This window comes from Zalophus californianus, chromosome 9 (assembly GCF_009762305.2).
Source record: "Zalophus californianus isolate mZalCal1 chromosome 9, mZalCal1.pri.v2, whole genome shotgun sequence".
Taxonomy (NCBI): domain Eukaryota; kingdom Metazoa; phylum Chordata; class Mammalia; order Carnivora; family Otariidae; genus Zalophus; species Zalophus californianus.
This window is the reverse complement of record NC_045603.1, coordinates 72,544,090-72,568,852: the sequence shown is the minus strand read 5'-3', so window position 1 is coordinate 72,568,852 and position 24,763 is coordinate 72,544,090. Positions and strand designations below refer to the sequence as shown.

Below are 24,763 nucleotides of genomic sequence, written 5' to 3'. Positions count from 1 at the left end.
GGGATGGGTTAGCCTGGTGATGGGTATTAAAGAGGGCACGTTCTGCGTAGAGCACTGGGTGTTATGCACAAACAATGAATCATGGAACACTACATCAAAAACTAATGATGTAATGTATGGTGATTAACAATAAAAAATTTAAAAAAAAAAAAAATCTCATTTGTATGGGGAAACTTGCACTGCTTGAACACTGTGCCAAACTGAATTTGAATTTCATTTTCAACATACACATACATTTTTCATGTAGGGAAAATATAGGTAACATGGCCAGAGATAGTTTAAAAGATGACTGGGTGCAAAAAAAAAAAAATTTGATTTGATCCTTTTAAAATATTTTATATGAGGGACATGAGAGATGGAACATTGCTTTCCACTGCATTTTGTTTTTCAATCTCTGCCTCCCAAAGGCCTCTCCAAGCTTCTCCCCTTCCAAAAGGAATTGTGCAAGAGTGAGGAATTATATCTTGCATCCACATGCTGTTTATTTCTCTTCTCCTCTCTTTTTCCTTAAGTTCCCAATGCCTTAGAAGAGCTGAATGATTTATGGTTTTAATTATAAGTCAAGCTATTCTAGAAAAGCTAAGAGAGCTTTATTACAATGTTATATTTAAAGCAAATTGTATGCAATTGTTTTTACAGCTCTTGAGTTCTACTAAGGGAAGACACTACACTCTGATAAGTGTATAAAGGTTTTTTTTGGACACTGCAGTCAGTTAGCCAATTATCCCACTAGGCCATGAGAGAGAGCATTAAGGTGCAATTCAATAATCACTTCCTTACTGGTCTCCCAACCTCACATAGCTAAATGTATTTTTCAACCAAATCTCCACCTTATATTTGCTATTTTTTAAAACACTCAGATTAGTTCAGTGACAATCTCTGAAGTTTGAATATTAGCAATATTCTCTAATATCCAATATTGTCTTATAATACAGTGAAAAAAAAAACCCAAGTGACAAAACTGTATTTATAATTCTGATAGTTTTATTTCCATCCTCTGTCTTGTAGCTTGCATTCCATTTATATTTCCTATTGATTTAGAAATCATGTTCATGTTAGCCCTTTTTGAATAGCACATAAAAGTTAGAGGAATATCATAAATATTAAGATACTAAGCCTTATTCTTTAAAACTCTACAGTTTCCAACTGGCATCCTTTTACATAGAACTATGAAATAAACTCTAAACCATTTTTTGCTGAAACAACTCATTGAAAATAAAAGGGTCAGCCGTTAGAATTAGTACATTCTTCAAAAGTGTCACCTAATGAAGATTTACTGTATTGCTTGGAAAGGTAAGCTGAATTCCTATGATCTATCTGAGCTGTTATTCTGAGATGTTTACCCAACAAACATCACCTTAATGTACATTAAGTGCCAAACTCTATGCCAATCATTAAGCATCATGAAGCACTTAAAGCAGAGATAGTGTAGTGCTGTGTAAATCCAGAAACATCCCCCAAGCTGGAACTTTCCAATATATATCATTTACCTTGTTTAGGGTAATGAAATGTTTTCCCCTTAAAAAGGCATAATCCAACCCTTTCAAACCACATTCAAGAACACTGTTCCTTCAGCCCTACATCTTGAGCTACCTGACTTCACTGTTCAATGTTCCTATGGATTTTGAGGTTTTTTTTCATTTACTTCTCATATACTTAATAATCATATGAGTTATGCATTTACTAAAAGATCTCTATTCTTGGATTTACAAAAGAAACGCTCACCATCATACATCAATCACAAGACATTTACATAATAATCACCAGATAGAAATTATAATTTATGGGGAGGCCTGGATGGCTCAGTCGGTTAAGGGTCTGCCTTCAGCTCAGGTCAGGATCCCAGGGTCCTAGTATCGAGACCCGCATCAGGCTCCCTACTCAGTGGGGAGTCTGTTTCTCCCTCTGCCTGCCACTCCCCCTGTTTGTGTGCATGCGCTCTTTCTCTCTGACAAATAAAATCTTTAAAAAATTATAATTTATATAGTATGTTTCTACTTAAGGCAAGTTTTAGATGCAAAAGGGTAACAATGAATTTAGCCACCTGCTATAACTACAACTCACCTGTTAACATATCTTTCAATTTTAGTGCAGGATTCACAACTCCATTTTAACAGATAAGGAATTAAAATAATAAATTGAGATCCCAAGCTGGTAAATTAATTTCCTTCTGCCTTCAAAGACCACACAGAACATCAAAATTGACGACTGACATATCTGATAATCTGATGGCGGCTAGAGAGTAAACATGAGACCAAGGCTGAAAGTACATTATAAGAAAAAAAAAAATCAATATGTCCTAGTTGGAATCTTTCAAGTAAGAAGCAGGTGATATATGACCAGCAAATGAGCAACTTTTGTATTACCTGGTGAATGAGTCTGTGTAAACTGTTAACAAAAAATCTTGCCAAATATGTAAATATAAGAAAATATTAACTCTGTGTAGGTAGGGGAAATGCCTCAAAGTGATTTGATATTGGTATATCGGGTAGGTAGTTTGGCCAAGTTTATTTAGAGTGTTGTGATTATATTAGAAGCAGCAAAATATACTTAAGAATAAGATGTGATATTAAACAAATGAATGTGTTTTGCACAGATATTAAGTAGTTTTAAACTACATGGCAACATACAATGACTTGCATTAGTACTAGTGTTAGAAATAATGCACACACAACCACACCTACACATATCCTTTTTTTTTTTTTTTTTTTTTTTTTTTTTTTTGTCACTCTGAAAATCTTCCATATCCAAAGCTCTGGGCTAGGGATTTGGGAGATAAAATGATTAGAAGACATCCTATGCTTCCAGAAGCTTATACACTAGTAATCATCAAACAAAACAGGATTATATTTAATTGCTTTGACTGAGGTTTTGCGTGTAGGAACAAGGACACAAGTTATTTCAACAGAGGCTGTTAGAAAAAGTGTCATGGCAGAAGCAACATTAAATTAGTCACTGGCCAATGCAGAAAAGGGACATAATGGAGGAAACTAACAGAAGGTGCAGGTCAACAATTTTTAGGTACAATTTGCATATAATAAAATGAAGAGATCCAAAGGTATACCATTCTAAGAGTTTTGAAAAATATATATACCCTTATAACCACCATCCCAACAAAAAATCAGAATGTTTCCATCATTCCAGAAAGTTCCCTATACCCCTCTCTTTCCAGTCAATCCCCACTGCCATAGACAACCAATGACTGAATTTCTGTCCCCTTACATGTTAATGAACATCATATGGAATCATGGAGACTGCACTCTTTTGCACTTTTCTTTCAATCATGTTTTTTTGATATACAGCCACCTCGCTGTTCTATTTCACGGATTTATTTATCTATCCTTACCAGTCTGTTTTGATTACTTTAGCTTTATACTTTTTTTTTATTTTTATTTTTTATTTATTTATTTATTCATGAGAGAGAGAGAGAGAGAGAGAGAGAGAGAGAGAGAGAGAGAGAAGCAGGCTCCCAAGGAGTAGGGAGCCCGATGCGGGACTCAATCCCAGGATCCCGGGATCATGACCCGAGCCGAAGGCAGACGCTTAACCATCTGAGGCACCCAGGCGCCCAGCTTTATACTTTTTTTTTTAAGAGTTTATTTATTTGCCAGAGAGAGTGAGAGAGAGAGAGCACAAGCAGGGGGAGTGGCAGGCAGAGGGAGAGGGAGAGGAAGGCTCCCCACAGAGCAGGGAGTCCCAATGCGGGTATCAATTCCAGGACCCTAGAATCATAAGCATCTGCCTTTGGCTCAGGTCAACGACTGAGCCACCCAGGTGTCCCTATACTAAGTCTTGGAATCAGATAGAACTCTCCAATTTTGTTCCTCAAGATGGTTTTGGCAATTCTAGGTCCTTGACTTTTCTGTAAAAACTTTTAGAATTACCTTGTCCATTTGAATGAATCTGAAAGACTGTAAATGGTGATAGTGGACATCTCTGCCTTGCAACTGATGGTAAGGAAAAGCATTCCGGGGCGCGTGGGTGGCTCAGTTGGTTAAGCGACTGCCTTCAGCTCAGGTCATAATCCCGGAGTCCCGGGATCGAGTCCCACATCGGGCTCCCTGCTCAGCGGGGAGTCTGCTTCTCCCTCTGACCCTCTTCCCTCTCGTGCTCTCTATTTCTCATTCTCTCTCTCTCAAATAAATAAATAAAATCTTTAAAAAAAAAAAAGGAAAAGCATTCTGGCTTTCAGTATGGGGTATAAAGCTGGCTGCAGGTTTTCTCATACATGTCCTTTATTGAGTTCAAGAAGTGCTCTTTGCTCTTCTAGGGGCACCTGGGTGGCTCAGTCATTAAGCAGCTGCCTTCAGCTCAGGTCATGATCCCAGGGTCCTGGGATCGAGTCTTGCGTTGGGCTCCCTGCTCAGCAGGGAGCCTGCTTCTCCCTCTCCCCCTGCTTGTGTTCCTTCTCTCACTTGGTCTCTGTCTGTCAAATAAATAAAATCTTAAAAAAAAAAAAGTGCTCTTCTAGCTTGCTGGAAGGTTTTAGCATAAATGAATGTTATTCCATCACATGCTTTCTCTGCATATATTGAGTTAATTATATAGGTTCTCCTCTTTTTAATAATTTGAACATGGTGACCTGCACAAATTAATTTTCAAATGCTAAATACCTGGACTTTCCTCAGAAAACTGACTTGCTCACAATTTATTACACCTTTATTTATTACCAGCTTTGATTTGCTACTATTTTGTAAGGATATTTTCTTTTTTTTTTTAAGATTTTATTTATTTATCAACAGAGAGAGAGACAACAAGAGAGGGAACACAAGCAGGGGGAGTGGGAGAGGGAGAAGCAGGCTTCCCACAGAGCAAGGAGCCCGATGCGGGGCTCCATCCCAGGACCCTGGGATCATGACCCGAGCCAAAGGCAGATGCTTAACGACTGAGCCACCCAGGCACCCAGGATATTTTCGATCAGTATCTAGAGTTTTTTGTTCTTGTAATAGCTTAGGCCATATTAGAGTCATGCTGTCCTCAGAATCCAAGCTGGGAAGTATTCCTTCCATCTTTATTTTCTTAAAGTTTTTGTTTTAAGCTTGGAGCTACTTCTTCCTTAAATATTTTACAGAATTCACCACTGAAACCATCTGGGCCTGGATTTTGCTTTGCAGGTAGGCTACTACTAATGATTTAATTTATTTAATAAATACAGGGGTATTCAGATTTTCCATTTTACCTTGTGTCAGTTTTTAGTAGGGCCATGATCTTCAAGCAATATGCCCATTTCACCAAGTTGTTGAATTTATTGGCACAAAGTCATTCAAAGTATTCCCTCATTATCCTAATAATGTCCATAGCAATGATGCGCTTTTACTCCTGATATTGATAACTTGTGCTTTAGCTTTTTTTCTTAATCAGTTTAATCAGTCATATCAGCTTATCAATTTTATTAATCTTTACAAAGAATCAACATTTTTTCTACTGCTTACCTTTCTATTACATTGACTTCTAGTCTTTATTATTTATTATATTTCTGACTAGTTGGCTCTATTATCATTACAAAATGTCCCTTTTTATCTCTGGAAGTACTACTTGTCTTAAAGTCTTACTTTGTATGATTATTAACAAAGCCACACCAACTTTCTTATACTTGGTGTTTGTATAGTATATCTCTGCCCACTCTTTTACTTTTAACCTATCTGTGGCATCATACTTAAATTGTGTCACCTTTAGACAATATAGACTTGTGTCATGTTTTTGTGCACAACGAACATTTTTTACATTTTATAATTATTGCAACAATTGGGTTTTAAGTCTACCATTTGTTATTTGCCTTCCATTTGCTCCATCTGTTCTTTATTCTTGTGTTCCTTTCAGGCTTGCCTTTGTTCAGCTTATTCAAATATTTTAAATATCCATTTCAATTCTTTTTTTTTTTTTAAAGAGAGAGAGGGTGAGCTGGGAGTGGGAAAGAGGCAGAGGGACAGGGTGAAGGAGAGAGAGAATCTTAAGCAGGCTCCACACCAGGCGTGGAGCTGGACACAGGGCTTGATCTTACAACCCTGAGATCATGACCTGAGCCAAAATGAAGAGTCAGACACTTAAGTGACTGAGCCACCCAAGCATCCCTCCATTTTCTTTTTTTTAATATTTGAGAGAAAGAGAAAAGGGGAGAGAGAGGGGCAGAGAGAGAGGGAAAGAAGCAGACTCCCACTGAGTGAGGAGCCCAACATGGGGCTTGATCCTATGATCCCAAGATCATGACCTGAGTTGAAACCAAGAGTCGGATGCTCAGCTGACTGAGCCCTGTTTCAATTCTTATAATGCCAGATGCCCCTCCATTTTATTTCTTATAATGGCTTCCTAGCTATATCTTTTTATAATATAGTCTAGTGGTTGTCCTGGGGATAAAAATATGTATCTTTACTACTTAGAGATAAAATTGTAACTCTTCAGAAACATAATTTCCATTTACTTCCTCTAAAGTTTTTACTATTGTCATATATTTTATAGCTAAGTACATTACATTTAAATGTAAAGTCATATGTCTTTTGAAAAAATTGAAAGGAAAAAAAGTCCTTTATATTTAGCCTCCAATTTATGATAGCTGGTGCTCTTCTTCCTTACTATAAATGGGCTTTCATCAAGGGTCATTTCCCTCAGTCTGAAGAATTTCCCTTAGCATTTCTTACATGCAGGAGGTCTGGTGATGAGATTCTCTTAATTTTACTTTATCTGAAAGTGTTTTTATTTTACCTACATTTTTGAAGGATATTCTCCTACTGGATCGACATTTTTCTTTCAGTACAGTTGACCCTTGAGCAACATGGGAGTGAGGGGCACCCATCCTGGGCAGCCAAAAGTCCAAATATAACTTCTGACTCCCTTAAAAACTTAACTACTAATAGCTTACTGTTGACTGGAAGCCTTACCAGTAACATTCAATTAACACATATTTTGTATGTGAGTTGTATTATGTACTGTATTCCTAAAAAAGCTAGAGAAAAGAAAATGTTACTAAGAAAATGATAAGAGAATATCCATTTACAGGGGCGCCTGGGTGGCTCAGTCGTTAAGCATCTGCCTTCGGCTCAGGTCATGGTCCCAGGGTCCTGGGATCGAACCCCGCATCGGGCTTCCTGCTCAGCGGGAAGCCTGTTTCTCCCTCTCCCACTCCCCTGCTTGTGTTCCCTCTCTAGCTGTGTCTCTCTGTGTCAAATAAATAAATAAAATCTTTAAAAAAAAAAAAAGAATATCCATTTACAGTACTATATTGTATTTGTTGAAAAAATCTGTTACGTGGACCCATGCAGTTCAAACCCATGTTTGTTCAAGGGTCAACTGGACATTGTCTCCAGAACCCCCATTGTTCCTGATGGAAAGTCAGCCATCATTTGTCTTGCTGCTCCTCTTCATGTAACATGTCTTTTTTCTTTTGGATCCTAACTTTCTCTGTATGTATCTTCTGTTTTCAGCCATTTGATGACACGCCTGTGTATGCTCGTCTTTATATTTATCTTATTTGGGATTCACTGTATTCTGGAATCAATACTTAGTGTTTTCACCACATTCTGGAAGTTTGCAGCCATTATTATTTTTTTTAACATATTTTCCCCTCATTCTCTCTTTCTTGGATTTCAATTACATGTATATTAGACTATTTAGTATTAATTAGAGGTATATAAGAATATTCGACATTGTGTCTTCGGTCACCAAGGCCTCTTTTTCAACTTTATTATTTTCTCTTTTTCAGATTAGGTGGTAGCCATGGATCTGCCTTCAAGTTTCCAGGTCCTATCTTCTGTCATCTTCAACTTGCTGTTAAGTCCACCCAATGAATTTTTTAGATGTTAATTTATAATTTCAGAGATTACACTTATACTATTAGAATTTCTATTCGGTTTTTTTTTTCACTTTTTTTTTTATTATGTTATGTTAATGACCATACATTACATCATTAGTTTTTGATGTAGTGTTCCATGATTCATTGTTTTTGTATAACACCCAGTGCTCCATGCAGAACGTGCCCTCTTTAATACCCATCACCAGGCCAACCCATCCCCCCACCCCTTCCCCTCTAGAACCCTCAGTCTGCTTCTCAGAGTCCATAGTCTCTCATGGTTCGTCTCGGCTTTATTTCTTACAGGTTGCATTTCTTTGCAGAGATTCATGATTTGGTCACTCAGTATGACTATCTTGTTTGCTAAGTCCTTCAACACCTTAATAACATCTGCTTTAAAGTCCTTTTCTGCTAATTTCAACATCTGAGTTATCTTGAGGTTGGCTATATTGTCCAATTTTTCTTTTAGTTATGTGTCGTAAGTTCTGTTTATTCACATGTCTAATAATTTTTTGTGTTCTGAGTATCGTGAAGGACAAACTACAGAGACTCTAGATTTTATTCTCTCCTTCTGAATGATATAGACTTTTTTCTCTCAGCCCCCTTGAGTTTGTGGAGGCTCGGTTTTATACTTGATTAGTGTGAATCTGATTTAGTTTTGGTCTTAGGGCAAACCCTTAATCATGCAACAAAGTCTTTACTTCTAAGGCCCAGTCCTTCTGTAGTTCTAATGGAAAGCCTGAGCTGTAATCTCAAGTTTCAAACTCCAAATATGGCACTCCTCATACAGGCAGGAAATAAAATCTCTCCCAGCTTTTATCATCTTCTAACTTGTTTTCCACAGGCTCCGTGGAATCTCTACTATATATTCAGAGTTCTGAGGTCAGTAAAACATTTGTGGCAAATTAATATTCAGATCTAGGGGGCTTCTTCCTCTATGGATCATTCTTTTCCTGGAATTTCACCCTTAAATTCCACCCCACTCCAACCACCCCAAACTCTAGCCACTGAGACTGTAAGCCAATAAAACTGTGGTTTTTCTACTTAAGTTCTAGCTGTCCATTATGGATTGAGGGCTGCCCTCAGGTAAAAAGCCATAAATGTAGACTCACCATGAGCCATTCAAGAATAGAATCCCCTGGGGCACCTGCGTGGCTCAGTTGGTTAAGCATCTGCCTTCGGCTTAAGTCATCATCTCAGGGTCCTGGGATCGAGTCCCGCATCGGGCTCCCTGCTCAGTGGGGAGCCTGCTTCTCGCTCTCCCTCTATGCACATTCTCTCTCTCTTTCCACCTCTCTCTCTACCTCTCTCTCTAATAAATAAAGTCTTTCTTATTTATCTTTTTAAAAAGATTTTATTTATCAGAGAGAGAGACAGAGACAGAGCACAAGCAGGGGGAGCGGCAGGCAGAGGGAGAAGCAGGCTCCCTGCTGAGCATGGAGCCCAATGCAGGGCTCGATCCCAGGACCCTGGGATCATGACCCAAGCTGAAGGCAGACGCTTAACCGACTGAGCCACCCAGGTGTCCCAAATAAAATCTTTAAAAAAAAAAAAGAATCAAATCCCCTTCAGTTTCAACCTATTCTTGGAGCTGGAGTTTTCCAGTGTTCTAAACAGTTTTTAAAATTCTGTCGGTGGTTTATAATAGTCATCTTCAGGAGAGATTAGTCTTATACAAAGCATTCTCATTAGCAAACTATATTTACTCTTTATCTGGAAAAAAATCAGATGATTGAATGTGAGGGAAATTTTTATTGCCAGCATTAGATACAAGACAGAAAATCAACCTAAGACTTTCTGGAGATGACAGCAAAGAGCATCTACTAGTATTTAATAGTTTGTACAGATGTTCACAGCCATTAACTCATCTGATCCTAATTACACTGTAGAACTGCTGAAGCATTAGCTACATAAAGATATTAGAGCTCAGATAAATTAATTTATGTGCTGTGAAAGCAAGTCTTAAACCTATTCCTCCCACAACACTATCGATAACTTTATGATAAAGTCTTATATCCTAATTCTGTCAACAATGAAATTACAAGTATCTTCAGCATTAAGATATTAACTTGTAATCAAGCTGTTAGCCAAATCCATCTTTCTCAAAGCGGCCACTGCACAGTTAGATTTTTAAGACTGCTTTATACTCTGTATTTTGTATGGAGCCAAACACCACTGATCTCTGAGCACTAAATTATAAGAACACTTTCCCCAGCATAAATTTGTTTAGAAATATCACCTTTTTGAAATATCATTCTCAAAAGCATCTTATCGACATGATTTCTTAAATTGTAAAATATTAGCGGGGAGAGAGACTCATTCATTTTTCATCCCAAAGCGATTATTTTAAAAATAATCATCTGTACTTTCAATAAACTTGATTCAAAGTACTACTAAAGAGAGTGTAAGGGATTTAAAGTTCTATTCATACCCACTGAAGACTACTTTTCTACCTTCAAACTCCCAGATTGTCATCACAGCCCTCCACCTAGCTGCTTTAAAACTTCTCACTATTGCCCACATATGACTGGCCCTTTCACACTACTTACCGGGCTTTTGAAAATTATATTCCACCTAGAATTTCCTTCTCCCTCATGATGTCTAGAACTCTCTTATTCATAAAGACTCAGCTCAAATATCTTTCCAGCCTAAAGCTAAGTTATTCACACACTTTAAGAGCTCTCATAACACTATCCATCATTTAATTAACAAGCTAATGAAAAAGTCTCTCCATTAGTCTGTGAGGTGCCTGAGAACAGGTACATTTCTTATTTATCTATCTCTAGCAGCATGCACAACATAATATACAGAAGGTGCCCCCCAACAAGTTTTTCTTGAATGACTGAATGATTCCTATACTAACTGATGTCTCCAAGAGTAACACACCTCACTACCTCACACCTATATTCTGGTGACAGCCTCATAAATATGTTCTCTGCAACCATCCAGGAACCAAGAGTTCCAATAAATTCTGGGCATCACTCTCATATTAATCTTTGACTTACTTTATAGCATGCTCTGCTCTAAAATAGTTTCCCTTTGCCTGTAGATAGAAGTTCAAAACCTCGAAGCCTAGAATTTACAGACTTCTAGCATCTGGCTCCCATCTCTCATTCACTTCATTATCCCAATTACAAGCCTCCTGATCCTACCCTCGCCTAGCCTATATTCTGCCCCCATTTCCACCTCTGTCCACCAATTCTTCAAAGAACTCAGCACAAGTCTCACACTGTCCACGAATTAGCCTGAAGATATTCCAGAAAAATCTCTCATACAGACGTTACTAACACTAATACTCTGTGCTTCTCATTCAACACTTACATTTCCTCAATTTCTACTTCCTTAGCACACAAAAAAAGCATGATGTAAATGATGAAAAATGTGAAAATACCTAGCACACTCAGACACTTACCAAATGGTTGTGCATGGGCTAGGGAGATAACTCTAATTTTAAAAAATTAAATCTGAGAATAAAATGAACAAAAATCAACCTAAAAGAAAATAATTTAGCCCCTCTATAGGTATACCAGTCTTATTACTGTAAGTCACATGATGGTTTATGTAATCATAAATAGAAGAATACTCATTTGAAAACCAGCTCTGTCCAAAAAAGAACAAAAAGTGTTCTGCAGCCAGAGAGGCATATTATTTTGAAGGATGGAAAGCTACAAGGGCTTCAAAACTAATTTTCACTCTCTGATTTTTATCCTTAATAAGACACACTTATGACTAATAATTTAGTTTGCCAGCCATCTATGAAGTAAATGTATTCCTCAACATACGTTAATGAATTGGCATTTTGGTTTAAAAATCAGCATCTTTTCACTTTAGTTAAGAGTCCCTTCCCTAGAGCTGAATCAACTCAGCTCAGTTCAGTAAATATTATCTGAGCATTTTCTATGTTCCAGGCTCTTCCCTAGATCTAGAAACGAGTACAAAGTCAATGACACTCAGGAGTTCCAAAGTGAATTAGGAGACAGACAAAAAAGTAACCAGTTCAAAATAATAAGCGTATAAAACAGTGAAGCTATGTACAAAGCCTTATGAAAGGACCAGGGGACAGAAACAGCTTCACATGATACACAAAGCAGAGATTTAAAGGAGGAACAGCAGGTGGACCAGTAAAGCAGGACAGGGTAGGAAAGCATTATAGGTAAAGTAAGCAGACAGAAAAAACCTAAAAACATGAAAAAGCAAGGTGCAATTGGTGTATTGGGTATACAGGCATGGCTGTTATATAAAGGAAGAGGGAGGGAGGCACCGAGAAGTTAAAAAAATCTGGAAAAGCAGGCACAGATTGGATAATGGAAGACACACAAACCATGATAAGAGCCTGATTTTTTATTTCCGCTGGGAAATGGAGAGGCTGTGAAACACTGAAGCAGTGGCATGCCCAGGTAAGTGTTTTATACCCTCACAGTGGAAGCTGTGAAATTTACCCTATTATATATATTTACTGAGGGCCTGCGACATGCCAGGCTTTAATTCAGCAGTGAACAAAAGGAAACCTTCATTTGCTTGAAGTGTAGTGAGTGAATCTATGTTCAAATAAGCAAGACTAAAAACTATCAGCACAGAAAAAGGCAGTGATAAAACTTTGTATCATTAATACCAACTACTAAAATACCTCTGCCATCTTTGTAAGCACTGTAATGTTAGGTAAAAATAAAATCTTTCTCAACATCATGAGTCATCAGGGAAAGGCAAATCAAAACCACAATGAGATGCCACTTCACACCCACCTAAGATGATGATAATCAAAAAGATAATAAATGTTTACTAGGATGCAGAAAAACTGGAATTCTCATGCACTGCTAAGTGGGAATATAAAATAGTGCAGTACTTTGGAGAACAGTCTGCCAGTTCCTCGAAAGGCTAAACGTAGTTACCACATGACCCAGCAGTTCTACTCTGAAGTGGATACCCAAGAGAACTGAAAACATGTCCACCCTGAAAGCTGTACAGAAATGTTCACAGCACCATTATTTGTAATAGCCAAAAAGTGGGAATGTCCATCAACAGATAAATGGATAAATGGAATGTGGTATATCCACATTATTCGCCAATAAAAAGAAATTAAATACTTACACATTCTACAATATGAATGAACCTTGGTTCATTTCACTGATCACCATTTGGTCAGTGAAAGAAGCCAGTCAACAAGGGACCACATAATGTTACATGAAATATCCAGAATAGGCAAATCTACAGAGACAAGAAGTAGATGAATGATTGCCTTGACCTGGCAGGAGCTGGAAGGTTGGGGGGTGACAACTAAGGAGCACAAAGTTTTCCTGTGGGGTAATGAAAATATTCTAAATTTGATTGTACTCATGGCTGCACAGCTCTGCGAATGTACTAAAAGCCACTGAATTATACATTTTAAATGGGTAAACTGAATGGTATGTGAATTATATCACAATAAAGTTGTTTTTACAAAATTCTAATCATTAATGATCTCTTCAAAATCCTTACTCCTCTTTCCTCATGAAGCCGGATGACATTTTTCCCAGCAAAGAATGTGTAATAACGCAAGAGTGTTAGACAAATACCAAGGTTCAATTTTCTACTGGCAATTCTTTTTTCTAAAAAAACTAATCTTCTACTTGTTCAGCAGAAAACAATTTATTTCTAGGATATCCAAATAAAAGAAGAGTAGCTTTGACCCCTTTGGCACAAAAGATTAGTTTCTCAAGAACATCAAAGGCTAATAAGTTTTTCTATCTGATTAATCAGTTTCATCTTCTATAAGTTTTCATCTGATCACTACTGTATTTTCAATAACTACATTTTAAATTATAAACTATTGGAAGTAAAATGAGGAAGAAAGTAGTTAGATTTCAAGTAAGAAGAACTGGCTCTAAACTCTTCTATGTAACAGCCATGTGTCCTCAACCAAATCTTTAACTTCTCTTAGCATTTTTTTAATCTGCAAATTGTGAATATATCAGTTCCACCAGTGTCTCGAGATTTTGGTTAGGATCATATAGTACTTGCTAACAGATTCTAAAATTGTTCATCACTCCAAGGTAAGCTAGTAAAATCTGGGACACTGGTTATATAGTAATAACACCAAATGTTTGGTGACTTGAACTAGACAGGTCCAGAGGCAATGAAAGTCAAAAAGGGAAATAAAGAAATAATGTTAAAATGTCAAAACTCTTGGGGGTGCCTGGGTGGCTCAGTCGTTAAGCGTTTGCCTTCGGCTCAGGTCATGATCCCAGGGTCCTGGGATCGAGCCCCACATCGGGCTCCCTGCTCCGCGGGAAGTCTGCTTCTTCCTCTCCCACTCCCCCTGCCTGTGTTCCCTCTCTCGCTGTCTCTCTCTCTCTCTCTCTGTCAAAAAATAAATTAAAAATTTTTTTTATTTAAAAAAAATAAAAAAATTTTAAAAATGTCAAAACTCTCAGAAGACAGGGGACACCTTCCTTTATAATATGCAAAACTATGAGTATGAAAAAATTCTATATGTAACATTTACACCCACATTTTAATTAGGATTTCTGAAATATACAGCCACAAAAATGAATTATTTGTTGTTAATAATTTTAAACAAGTTATAATTGCTGACAGTTCTAAAGTTGATGTTAAGGTAGTACTTCAAAACCTTTATTTGCTTGTAACCACACTCCTATTAGCCCAGGAGTCTGAGAAGTTAAACACACTGCTAAGGATACCAGATACTGGAAGAGAATAACACACTGAAAATTCACCAGTTAAAAAAGGGAAACTTATTTGCATGTGGACATAAGTGAATGCGTATTCATGCAAACAATAAGTGAGTTCCAAGTGATCTGGTATGTTAATGCCTTTGGCTGACTACCAGCCCGACATTAGTTTTCCCATCCTCTTATATTTTATTTTTTCACCCTTCAGTCTAGTATTGTGGGAAAAACATACACAGGCATGCTATTCGGCTTTACTGCAAATATATGTCTCCAACTTGAGCTGGGGTCCCATGGTTATTTGGAAAATCATTTTTGTCTCTAGTCTTTGCTTTCTTATACTTTCTAGGGCAGCTATAAGCATTTAACATTTATTTTCTGTAGGCCTCTCTCCTATCACCTCCAAGTCTCAACTGTACCAATAAAGAAAACAGAAGCCATGGGATGTGTTTTCCTTCAACCTCACTTACAAAACTTAACTATAATAGTATCCATCCTGCAATCATTCATCAGAATAGTAAATAATAATATGATTCACTGTTCACTGATCATCTGCCATATGCCAAACAGTGGGCTGAATACTTTATATATAATAATTTAGATCCTACAATAATCTTAAGTACTTTTGATCCCATTTTTTACAATCACAGGAGTGAAGTTCAGTGAGCTTAGTAACTCGTTCAAGGTCTGTAGCTAATGAGAGGTAGAAAACAGATGTGAATCCAGGTCTGTCTATAACTGTGTCACCATGCCTGTGAAAAGTGTTCTAATGCCTCCACTTCTACACAGGGACACCACATTCATAAATTATTTTCAATACTGTATGATCTGTCTCTCTTTCCTAACCAGTGCTGAGAAAAGATATCTAAATTGCTATACTTAAGTAAAAAACATGGCTAATGCACTCTGTTTTCATTTAAAAACAATTTTTTTTTTTTTTTTTAAGAGAGCGCTCATGCACATGCATGAGCAGGGGTGGGGAGATGCAGAGGCAGAGAGACTCATAATCAGGCCCCACGCTCAGCACGGAGCCCAACGAGGGGCTCAATCTCACGACTTTGAGATAATGACCTGAGCTGAAATCAAGGGTCAGATGCTTAACTGACTGAGCCACCCAGGCGCCCCTAAAAATATATTTTTAATGAAAGCATATATGTTATTTACATTAATAAAATTTTTTGAAAAGATTTATTTATTTTAGAAAGAGAACAGGAAGAAGGGGCAGAGAGAGAGGAAGAGTGAGTCCCAAGTGGACTCTGTGCTAATAAGCACAGAGCCCAACGCAGGGCTAGATCTCATGACCCTGAGATCATGACCCTCATGAGCAGAAACCAAGAGTCGGACACTTAACAAACTGAGCCACCCAAGTACCCCTAAAATTTTAACTTAATGTAAATAAGTTAAAATGTTTTAGATCTACTTAAAGATGTGGGGTTGAAAAATTGACTTCCTCTGAGTTTTTAAGAAAAACTTAAAATATCAATTTACGCTGGTAAGTTATTCATCTACAGAGTGGAAAAAGAAAGACGAAATTTCCAGTTTCTTCATTTCTCTAGTAATTTCTCACTTTGGCAGAGATTCATTCCTTCAAAGGTAAAAGTGGTTTAGCAACATATGCAGGAAGAACCTAATGCTTTAAGAATTGTGTCCTCTCTTTAATGGCCCTGACACAGCCCTAATTGGCATCGTTAAGTCTTCTCACATAACTTTTAATAAAACTTCATCAGTCTCAGTCTTTAATGGCTCATCAAGGCACATGATTTATGGTGCTGTTCACATAGAAGCCTAATTCCCTACATCCATATCATATCAAACCCTTTTTTCTTCAGCTGTTAAGAATTACACTGTAAGCACCCTGTGTGTAAGTACTAGAGTCTGTCTTGTTCAATATTCTAACTCCAGCACCCATACAGAGTAGATGTTCAATAAACATCTGTTGTAATACATGGTGGCAAGAGAACAAGAGAATACTGTTTATCTGCTGCACCTTTTGACAAAATTTCCCTGAACAGTTACATCAATCTATTGTTTTGATTAAAGTATGATATCAAAATCCAGAGCCTATTATAGTTTTAAGCTTTAACATAAGATTAGTTTGTTTCTATAATACTTAGTTTGAAAATATTTCAAAGCATTTTAAAAACATTTTTCTCATCTCTTTTGAATCAAAATAAAGCAAATAGTGATCAAGGAACAATTTGTGTGTTTTAAATTTATATATACATATACAACAATATATTTTTATATAGCTTAATCTATACCTCTAAAGAGTGGGTTTTCTTTCATTCAGATCAGAATGTAGCCTCTTAAATCCAGAAAGGATGTTAATTATATCTGCAGTTCATAAACACCTTGTCAATCGCTGATACAATTCAAGAACTCCATACATATTTACTGCCGCATTCATTTTTAAACAAATATTGCAAAAGATTACACAGAGTATGAGAAATGTCACCTAAATGCTAAAAGCCTGTAAATATCAATTCATAATGGTAGGTTCCTTGTCTATCATTAAATATCAGCTTCTTGTCCACTTTCAATTTTGCTGAATGCCACCCACTTATGAATTAGCTATAATGATTCAAAATACCCAGTTACATTTTTCCTATCATTTCTCAATGTTTCTCCCATCCCCTAAAATCATGATTTGAAAATTAAACGTAAGAACAATTTACAGACCTCCATCCATCCTTTTGGAGATAACTGAAGGCTCCATCCACAACACTCGCAAAGAACTGGCCTCCGGTGATGAAGAGGGTATTGATGGTGACTAATCGACCTCTTAAGTTGGGCGGGGAGACCTCAGCAATGTACACGGGCACTGTCATGGAAGCAATGCCTGTGAAGAAACAAGGAAAAGTCAACAGAAGGCACTTACTCACGATTTCTTTGTTGTTATAAATACTGATGCTAGACAAAGACACAGAGACACACCCCTGGTTTTTTACTTTAAACAAAGGTTTACCAGATACTTAAAGATTTTGTTTATAACTAGTGACTACTGCAGGTAAGTCAAGACATAATGTGGAGATACCCATTTTCAGATTTTCACTTGAAAGCCTACAAACGAAACTACCTTTAGAGCTCTCAGATAACTTTAGAATGTATATAAAGCATGTTTTGTAATTTTTGTGGACTAAAAATAAGAAAATGCTCTCTAGATAGGATATAATTATCAAAATATTTTTAGTCTATATGGAAATGTAATCAGACAATGATGAGAATAAAAATTATCCTAGGAGCATATTAACTACTCAAAGTCATCATTTCCAGCAGATACACCAAAACTCTTAATTGGCTTACTAATAGAAAATCCATACAGTAAGTCACCCTGTTCGACTGGCTAGGTATAGATTTCTGAAATAGCTTACAATGGACAATAATTTGGTAATTTAGAGTCCTTAAGAACAGATGATCTTAACCACAAAACAGATGGTTTTATGGCTAAGGTATATTTGATTATACCTGCTTAAAATCTGTTTCTATCTGAAATTAATGCAGCATAACCTATGGCAGTAGTTCCAGAACTTCACTGATCACTAAATCACTTAGGTAGCCTTTTTTTTTTTTTTTTTAAATAAGGATACTCTCACCTTACCCACCCCAGACCTACTAAATAGAAAACTAGAGATGGGAGATGGGTCGGTCTTTTAAAAACCCTCCAAGCAGGGCACCTGGGTGGCTCAGTCCATTAAGCGTCTGCCTTTGGCTCAGGTCGTGATCCCAGGGTCCTGGGATTGAGCCCTGCATCAGGCTCCCTGCTCAGCTGAGAGCCTGCTTCTCCCTCTCCCTCTGCTGCTCCCCCTGCTTGTGCTCTCTCTCTCTCTCTCTCTCTCCCTGTCAAATAAATAAAATCTTTTAAAAATTTTTTAAAAAAATAATAAAATAAAAATCCTCCAAGCACTCCTGGTGCTCACCATGTATTTAAAAAACTACAGTTCTATTATAGTCCACAACTTTAGGCTAATCTAAAATTATTTCTTAAAAGAAAATCTTGATATTCTTGGCCATATCTAGCTCACTTCTCAGTGGTACATAAAATTTCCAGGTAGGTCTTATTATGTAATCTAAAACTAATATCTAATCAATACTTGTCAAAAGCTAAGTGAAAAAAAAATCAAGCAGGATTATCTAAGAAAATGTAATCTTCTTCTACCTGTAGATACTATAAATTGATCTCTAGATTAAGTCAGAACATCAAGGGGTTATGCAAGATACCATGGAGAACTGCTTTTAATGAGTTAATCATTATAATGCCAAAAAATAGCCCATATTGAAGGTAGCAGCACCTGTTGATGTGTTTTCTGAAAAAGGGCTGCTGGTGGTACTATTTACCACATTGCAGATAACAGGAGATATTTGTCTACAGTCTCGGTAACTACAACAGTTGTGCTCCCTCTCTGTGTTTATGGGCACTATAAATCACACAGCGGTCTTTTATTTCCCTCTTTATTAGGCAGTCAGAGATGCCCACCTCTACACTAAGTGTTTTGGACTTCATGGTATTTACTCTGTGAGCTAAATTCCCTCCTGATGTCAAAACTCTCCCCAACTTCACCTGTTTTAGATATGTTTTGCCATATTTTTATTTACTTGGTTCCATCTTTGAACCAAGCAAATACATGGACAGATAAGATTTATTTAAGTTAATATATATCTGCTTCTGTACTATTGAATAACTACTAGTAATAACTGCACACAAGTCAGACCATTAAATCTCAGAACTATACACTCTGTAGTTTCCACAAGTAGTATTTGCTGCTGTAGTGTCTATCAATATATATAAATATACATGAAAAGAATCAAGATTTTATGAGTTTCGTAAAATAAGCACATGTTAGTAGACAAAGTATGAATAGTCTTTACAATTAAATCTTCACCTAAACAGCTGGAAGTTTCCATCTGACTGCTAATCAATTTAAGAGAACATATCATACTAAATTGGCTTTCATCTAACTTGGAAAGAGGAAACATTTGATGCAAATGTTGACAAATTAATTGTATATTCTTTTTAGTTCTTTTACAATTAGAACAACTCAATAAGATTCCAAAAATCAGACAACAGTAATTGTCTGGATTTCTTTTCCTGCTGGTCTGGCTCTAACAGGAATTCAGTTGCTCTCTTTAGCCAGACATCTTGACTGAGGCACGCAGCCCATAGATTTAAGCATGGGCAATCAGGACTGTGGTTTTAGGTGGCACATGCTTGTCACAAAGCCCATAGATTTTACCTGAGAGAAATGTAGAGAGAGCCTCAGGCAGGTCTTATAAAGGTTAATTATTAAAAATAAACACCAGGACCTTGAAAAGTAACAGGGAATGGCAAAGAGAAAAGACTGAGGGAATTATAAAAAGACAGACTCATTGGATTTAGAATTGGAAAGAAACCCAAAGATCTGTTAAAGGAGTACTCACATGGACTTAACAGTGTGACAACTGCCTGCATTTGATATTTCACAGGGACTGATTATTTTCTTAACTCCTCACAACATCCCTATAAAGGACATATAATTATCCCCATTTTGCAAAGAAGGACCTTACCCCAGGTCAGATGATGATAAGCAGAGGAACCAGAATTACACCCAGACAGAGATTCCAGAACCCAATTTTGAAAGTTCTAGACTCTACTGACTGGCGAGCACAGATGAGGGTAGGCTCTGGAACAATAGGTTTAAATTCCAGCCTCGCCACTCCCCAGCTGGTTAAGGCTGTACAAATTAACCTTTTTGAGTCTCCAGCTCACCTATATAATGGGAAGAATAAAAGTAATTCTTTCATAGGAGTTGAGATTCAGTGAGCTCATAGTGTAAAAGCCCTTAAAATTGTGCTTAGCATATGGAAAGTAGTCAATGTTAGCGATTATTTCTAGGATGACTATACCTCTAGTTATGAGGCAATTTAATTTTTTTTGATTCAGTCTGACTTGTTAGGTGCTGGCATTATCAGGACGAATATAAGTGAACAAAACAGGGTCTCTATTATAAGAGAAGCTATACACAAGCCCTGCTCACATAAAGAGGCAATCAAATAAATAATTTCAAAATACCACGGTAAGGGTCACAGTACAGCTACACACTGGGTTCCATCTTGTGATGCGGGACAACTGCTGCACGCTGACATGATTAGATGCTAGTTCGGGTGGTGGGGGGCGGGGGCAGGGCAGGGAACAATTCTACAGAGAAGAGCATGGCCTTAAGGAAATATGAAATGATACGGGATTTTCTCAGAGGTAAAAAATAAGTGTGAACCAGTGTATGTGTGGAGAGAGGCAGAGTCCAGATCATGAAAGCAGTATCCATTAATCAGTGAGTGTTCATCGCATACTTGATCTGAGCTGGACACAGTGCTGTAGGAGAGACATGTCCTCTGTCCTCATGGAGCTTAGCGTCTGTCAGCCAAAATGTGCTTGAACAAGTAATTAGATGTCAAATGTGATGGGTCTCACCAAAGGGGAAGTGTGAAGAACACGAGCTCGTAGCAAAGGGACTGGCCCAGCTTGATGAGTCAGATAGTTCTTGGATGAGAAGGTCATATTTAAGCAGAGATCAGGTGAATGAGTAAGCTAGAGCCTGATGACAGCGTGGGGAAGGTGACACACACTTTAGACAATCAGTCCAGCTTAGACAAAGGCCTTGAGGTGAAAAGAGATGCAACCTGTTGAAGAAGGGGGACTATTTCCAGAAACATAGACAAGAGACCAAACCTGACTATGCAAGAGGCCATATTAAGGACTTGGTACTTAGAAGCCTTTAAATAGTATAATGGAAGAAAACACGCTACCAGAGTCATGTTTTTAAAGAGTTATTCTTCAGAGTATGGAAAACTGATTGCAGGGGAGCGACAAGTATAGTGACAGCAGAGGAGATGGAGTAAAATGGAGAGATTCCAGAAGTCTGTATTTAGTATCCAGGCTAAAGGGAATTGGGATGGAACACGAAAGGTGAGAGGAAGAACTCGAGGACTGATGTTCAGACGTCCGGAATAAGCAAGTAGGAGCATGTTGGTTACTTGGTACAGAGATACAGGACACTGGAGGAGAAGCAAGTGTGGGCAGAAGGTAACAGGGTCAAGTTTTAACCAGGTTGAGTCAGAAGTGCTCTGTGAAACACACAAGTAGAGAGCAAGTAGAACACTCCCTGAGTGTGTCAGGAATACAGAATATTTACATGTGAGTGTTCCCAGCTTGCCCCATTTCTCCCACCCAATAATTCTGCCAAAATAACCAACTTTTCCTTCCTCTCTCATCCCCTAGGGAGAATCTGGTCTTTGTCACCCTGGTTCTTGAGCCATTACCATGCTAGGCAAAAAAGGATGGAGAAGAAAACATGGACCAAAGATTTGGTTTGCAGGGAAAAGTCCAAATGAAAAGAGACTGGAGAGAGCTGTGAATGAGAGCCTCAGGTTGGTATGGAAAAAATGGGAGTCTTTAACAAAGGGACTGACTGAAGCCTGAATTGGGAGGGAAGGCAAAGGGGTAGACAACAGAGATTTTAAGAAATATTGCTATGTTATAACCTACATGCTATTGTATTCTTCAAGACACAGAGTAATATTACTATTCAATTGCTTTTAGTTGCTAGACTATATATATTTAAAAGCAACATCAAAGTGAGACTGGGTCCAGTGGGCTTTGGAAGTTACACAAATATCTGAAGCTCAGAAGATAGTTCCATGTGGATGGTGCACGAAATGGAAACCATGGGAATGGATGAGATCACCCAGAAATGGAAGAGGAGAAGAATGCCTAGAACTTAGTCCTGAAAAATTCCAGTATTTATGGAACTGTTGGAAGAAGAAGGTAAGAAGGAGCAACCAGTAAGCATCCACCTTACACTTGAATGCCATGTTATTTTCTAAAGTCTTTTTTATGTTACCATTTTATATTATTATGCAAGGTCACCCTATCAGTTGGTAGGTGGGACAGAGATCATTCATTATCCCCCAAGAAAAGGTAAAGAAACCTAGCATCAAAGACAGACAAGAAGAGATTTTCAGGAAGTCACATAAGCAGGTTAATGTCAAAGTGAGTCTCACAGATTCAGGTCCCCTAATCTCTGTTATGTGCCACTTGAGAACCAAGGGCCATGCCTCTGACTCGAATGTGACCCTTTAGAAATTTCTCAGACACTTTGCTTTTTGGACCTACTACCTTAGTCAACACATGGGCACTTCTAGGGGTTAGGAGGGTCTGATCTCTTTCCTGCCCCCTACCACTTGCTATGTGACTTACTGCCACCAGATGTCATGTTAAAAAGCTCAGTCTAGTCAGTTATATGTGACAAGCGTAAACCCATAAAACTGCTCTATGAAAATGGAGAACTGTGAAAGAACGCCATGTTCAGGGAGAGCAGCGGGCTCCATGGTCACTAGCGTTATCTCACCTTGCTATCAATAAAATATCCATGCAAATTCTAATTTATGGATTTCTAAACATGGTGCCCATTTCTGATAAGCCTTGGCTATTAAGGCTCTGCCACCCCAAAACCTCTTCGCTACTTTGGGGAAACAAATGGAATTCTGTCCCGAGACAAAGCTCCCTGTTCAACGAAGGGCAGTTAAGTAATACTGTATGAAATCCCCCAAATTAAGAATTAAGTACTTCACAAATGGATGTAATTAATGATAGTTAAAGTTTAGGAAAAAAATCTCTGAAGAACTTCTGACTTATTCCCTATTCCAAACACTAATCAAAATAAATGTCTGATAAAGAACAAATTCTTAATAGTCCACCCAAAAGCGATGAACTGAAATGAACATAAGGAACGGGGTGGTACAAGTTCCTGTTGGCAGCTTACTAGTGTAAATGCAACCACAAAAATCTATGTTGGTACTGTTTCTGAATACTGTTAGAAAGTTCGATTTCTTACAAAATAAATAAAGAAGTCTACACCAATGGAAACTCATTATCATGCCTGTCCTCAAGGAGTTTCACCAGAAAACTGCACCTCAGACACTACAGTGCAACACGATTCACACACTCTCACGTTGCCAAGCTGATTCGCCATCAATAGCACACATGCTCTTGAGCGCTGAAGCTGGCTTTCAAAAACTGCTGGAAGCCCTTTTAAAACCCTGAGTCAGAAGTATAAATAATTTCATAAACAAATAGCATTAGAAAATCCTGTTGCGATAGTTAAATACCCATGAACCACAGCAGCCTCTCGACACAAGCCAGGCAGCAACTAATTAGCTTCTTAGAAGCACAGGAAGGTACATTTCCATAACAATGCTTCTCGAACAAGGACCATGATGTCCCAATTTCATTTTGCAAATCATTGCTCTATGATCTCTAAAGGAATAATTTTAACAAAAAGAAAGAGAATCTGTCTTTTAAAAAAGTGTCCCTTACTGTAGTTGTTTCTTTCTGTTTGGCTGTCCTGCCCAGGACTGCTTTGTCTGCATTCTTCTGAAGTCTAGGTTCTACAGTTACCAGGTTGTTAACACAATGAGAATTCAGTTTTTATTCTTCTCTAACAACAAGACTTAAGACTTTCACAAACAGCACTGGGCAACTTCAAAGAGCAATAAGCCCCAAAGTAATGAAAATATATATACAACACAAATTCCTGTAACAGAGGAGCCAGGTTATGAGTGAGATTTTATCTATGGGGATTACGAGCAGAATTATTGTTCTATAGTGTTAAAAAGCTCTTCACAAGGCATTATAAGCATTGTCACCATCATTTAAACTCTGTGCAGTCTTTAACAGCCTAAATGACTTCTCCCTTATTACTTGAGAATATAATATTGATCTCATATTCCTTTTTACTGTAACATCTCAGTAAAATCTGTTATCACATTGTTTCTCCAAACCCAACTACAACCCCTTTAATGGAATGATCATAACTCACATATCTTCTGTACTGTAACTCGCCTAACTGTCAAGCACAGACCTTGGCTTAACAGTTGATCTAGTACTTTGGGATGCATATACAAAACCATATCCTTTTATTTTTTTTAATTTTTTTCCAAAACCGTATCCTTTTATATTATTATTAACTGACAAGTTTTACACTATACATATTATTCATTAGGGAAAATTTGGAAGTCACAGGTAAGAAGTTAGGTAAATAAAAATCACCTCTAATCACACCTCCCATACATAACCACTATTAAAATTTGGTTATAACTTGCAGTATTTTTCCCATAATTCTGTAGCTTTAACGCATTATATTACAAAAATTTTCCTTCTCTTTATTCTTTTCTCAAAAAAGGGTCTCAAACTTCTTACGGAACTCAGGTACAATAAATACAGAAGCCAAATGAGTGAGACACAGAAGGTACAACATACTCTGTAGACCAAAGAAAACACATC

At 37.5% G+C, this 24,763-nt stretch overlaps 1 protein-coding gene across 1 annotated transcript in view; it reads right to left on the bottom strand.

Annotated features, from left to right (window-relative positions):
• The window catches only part of SLC2A13 (solute carrier family 2 member 13), a 375,990-nt gene that overhangs the window by 299,005 nt on the left and 52,222 nt on the right, over positions 1-24,763 (bottom strand). The window contains exon 2 of the mRNA XM_027592538.2: positions 17,128-17,287. Within this exon, the coding sequence (XP_027448339.1) occupies positions 17,128-17,287 (160 nt within the window). The remainder of the gene's footprint in view (positions 1-17,127; positions 17,288-24,763) is intronic.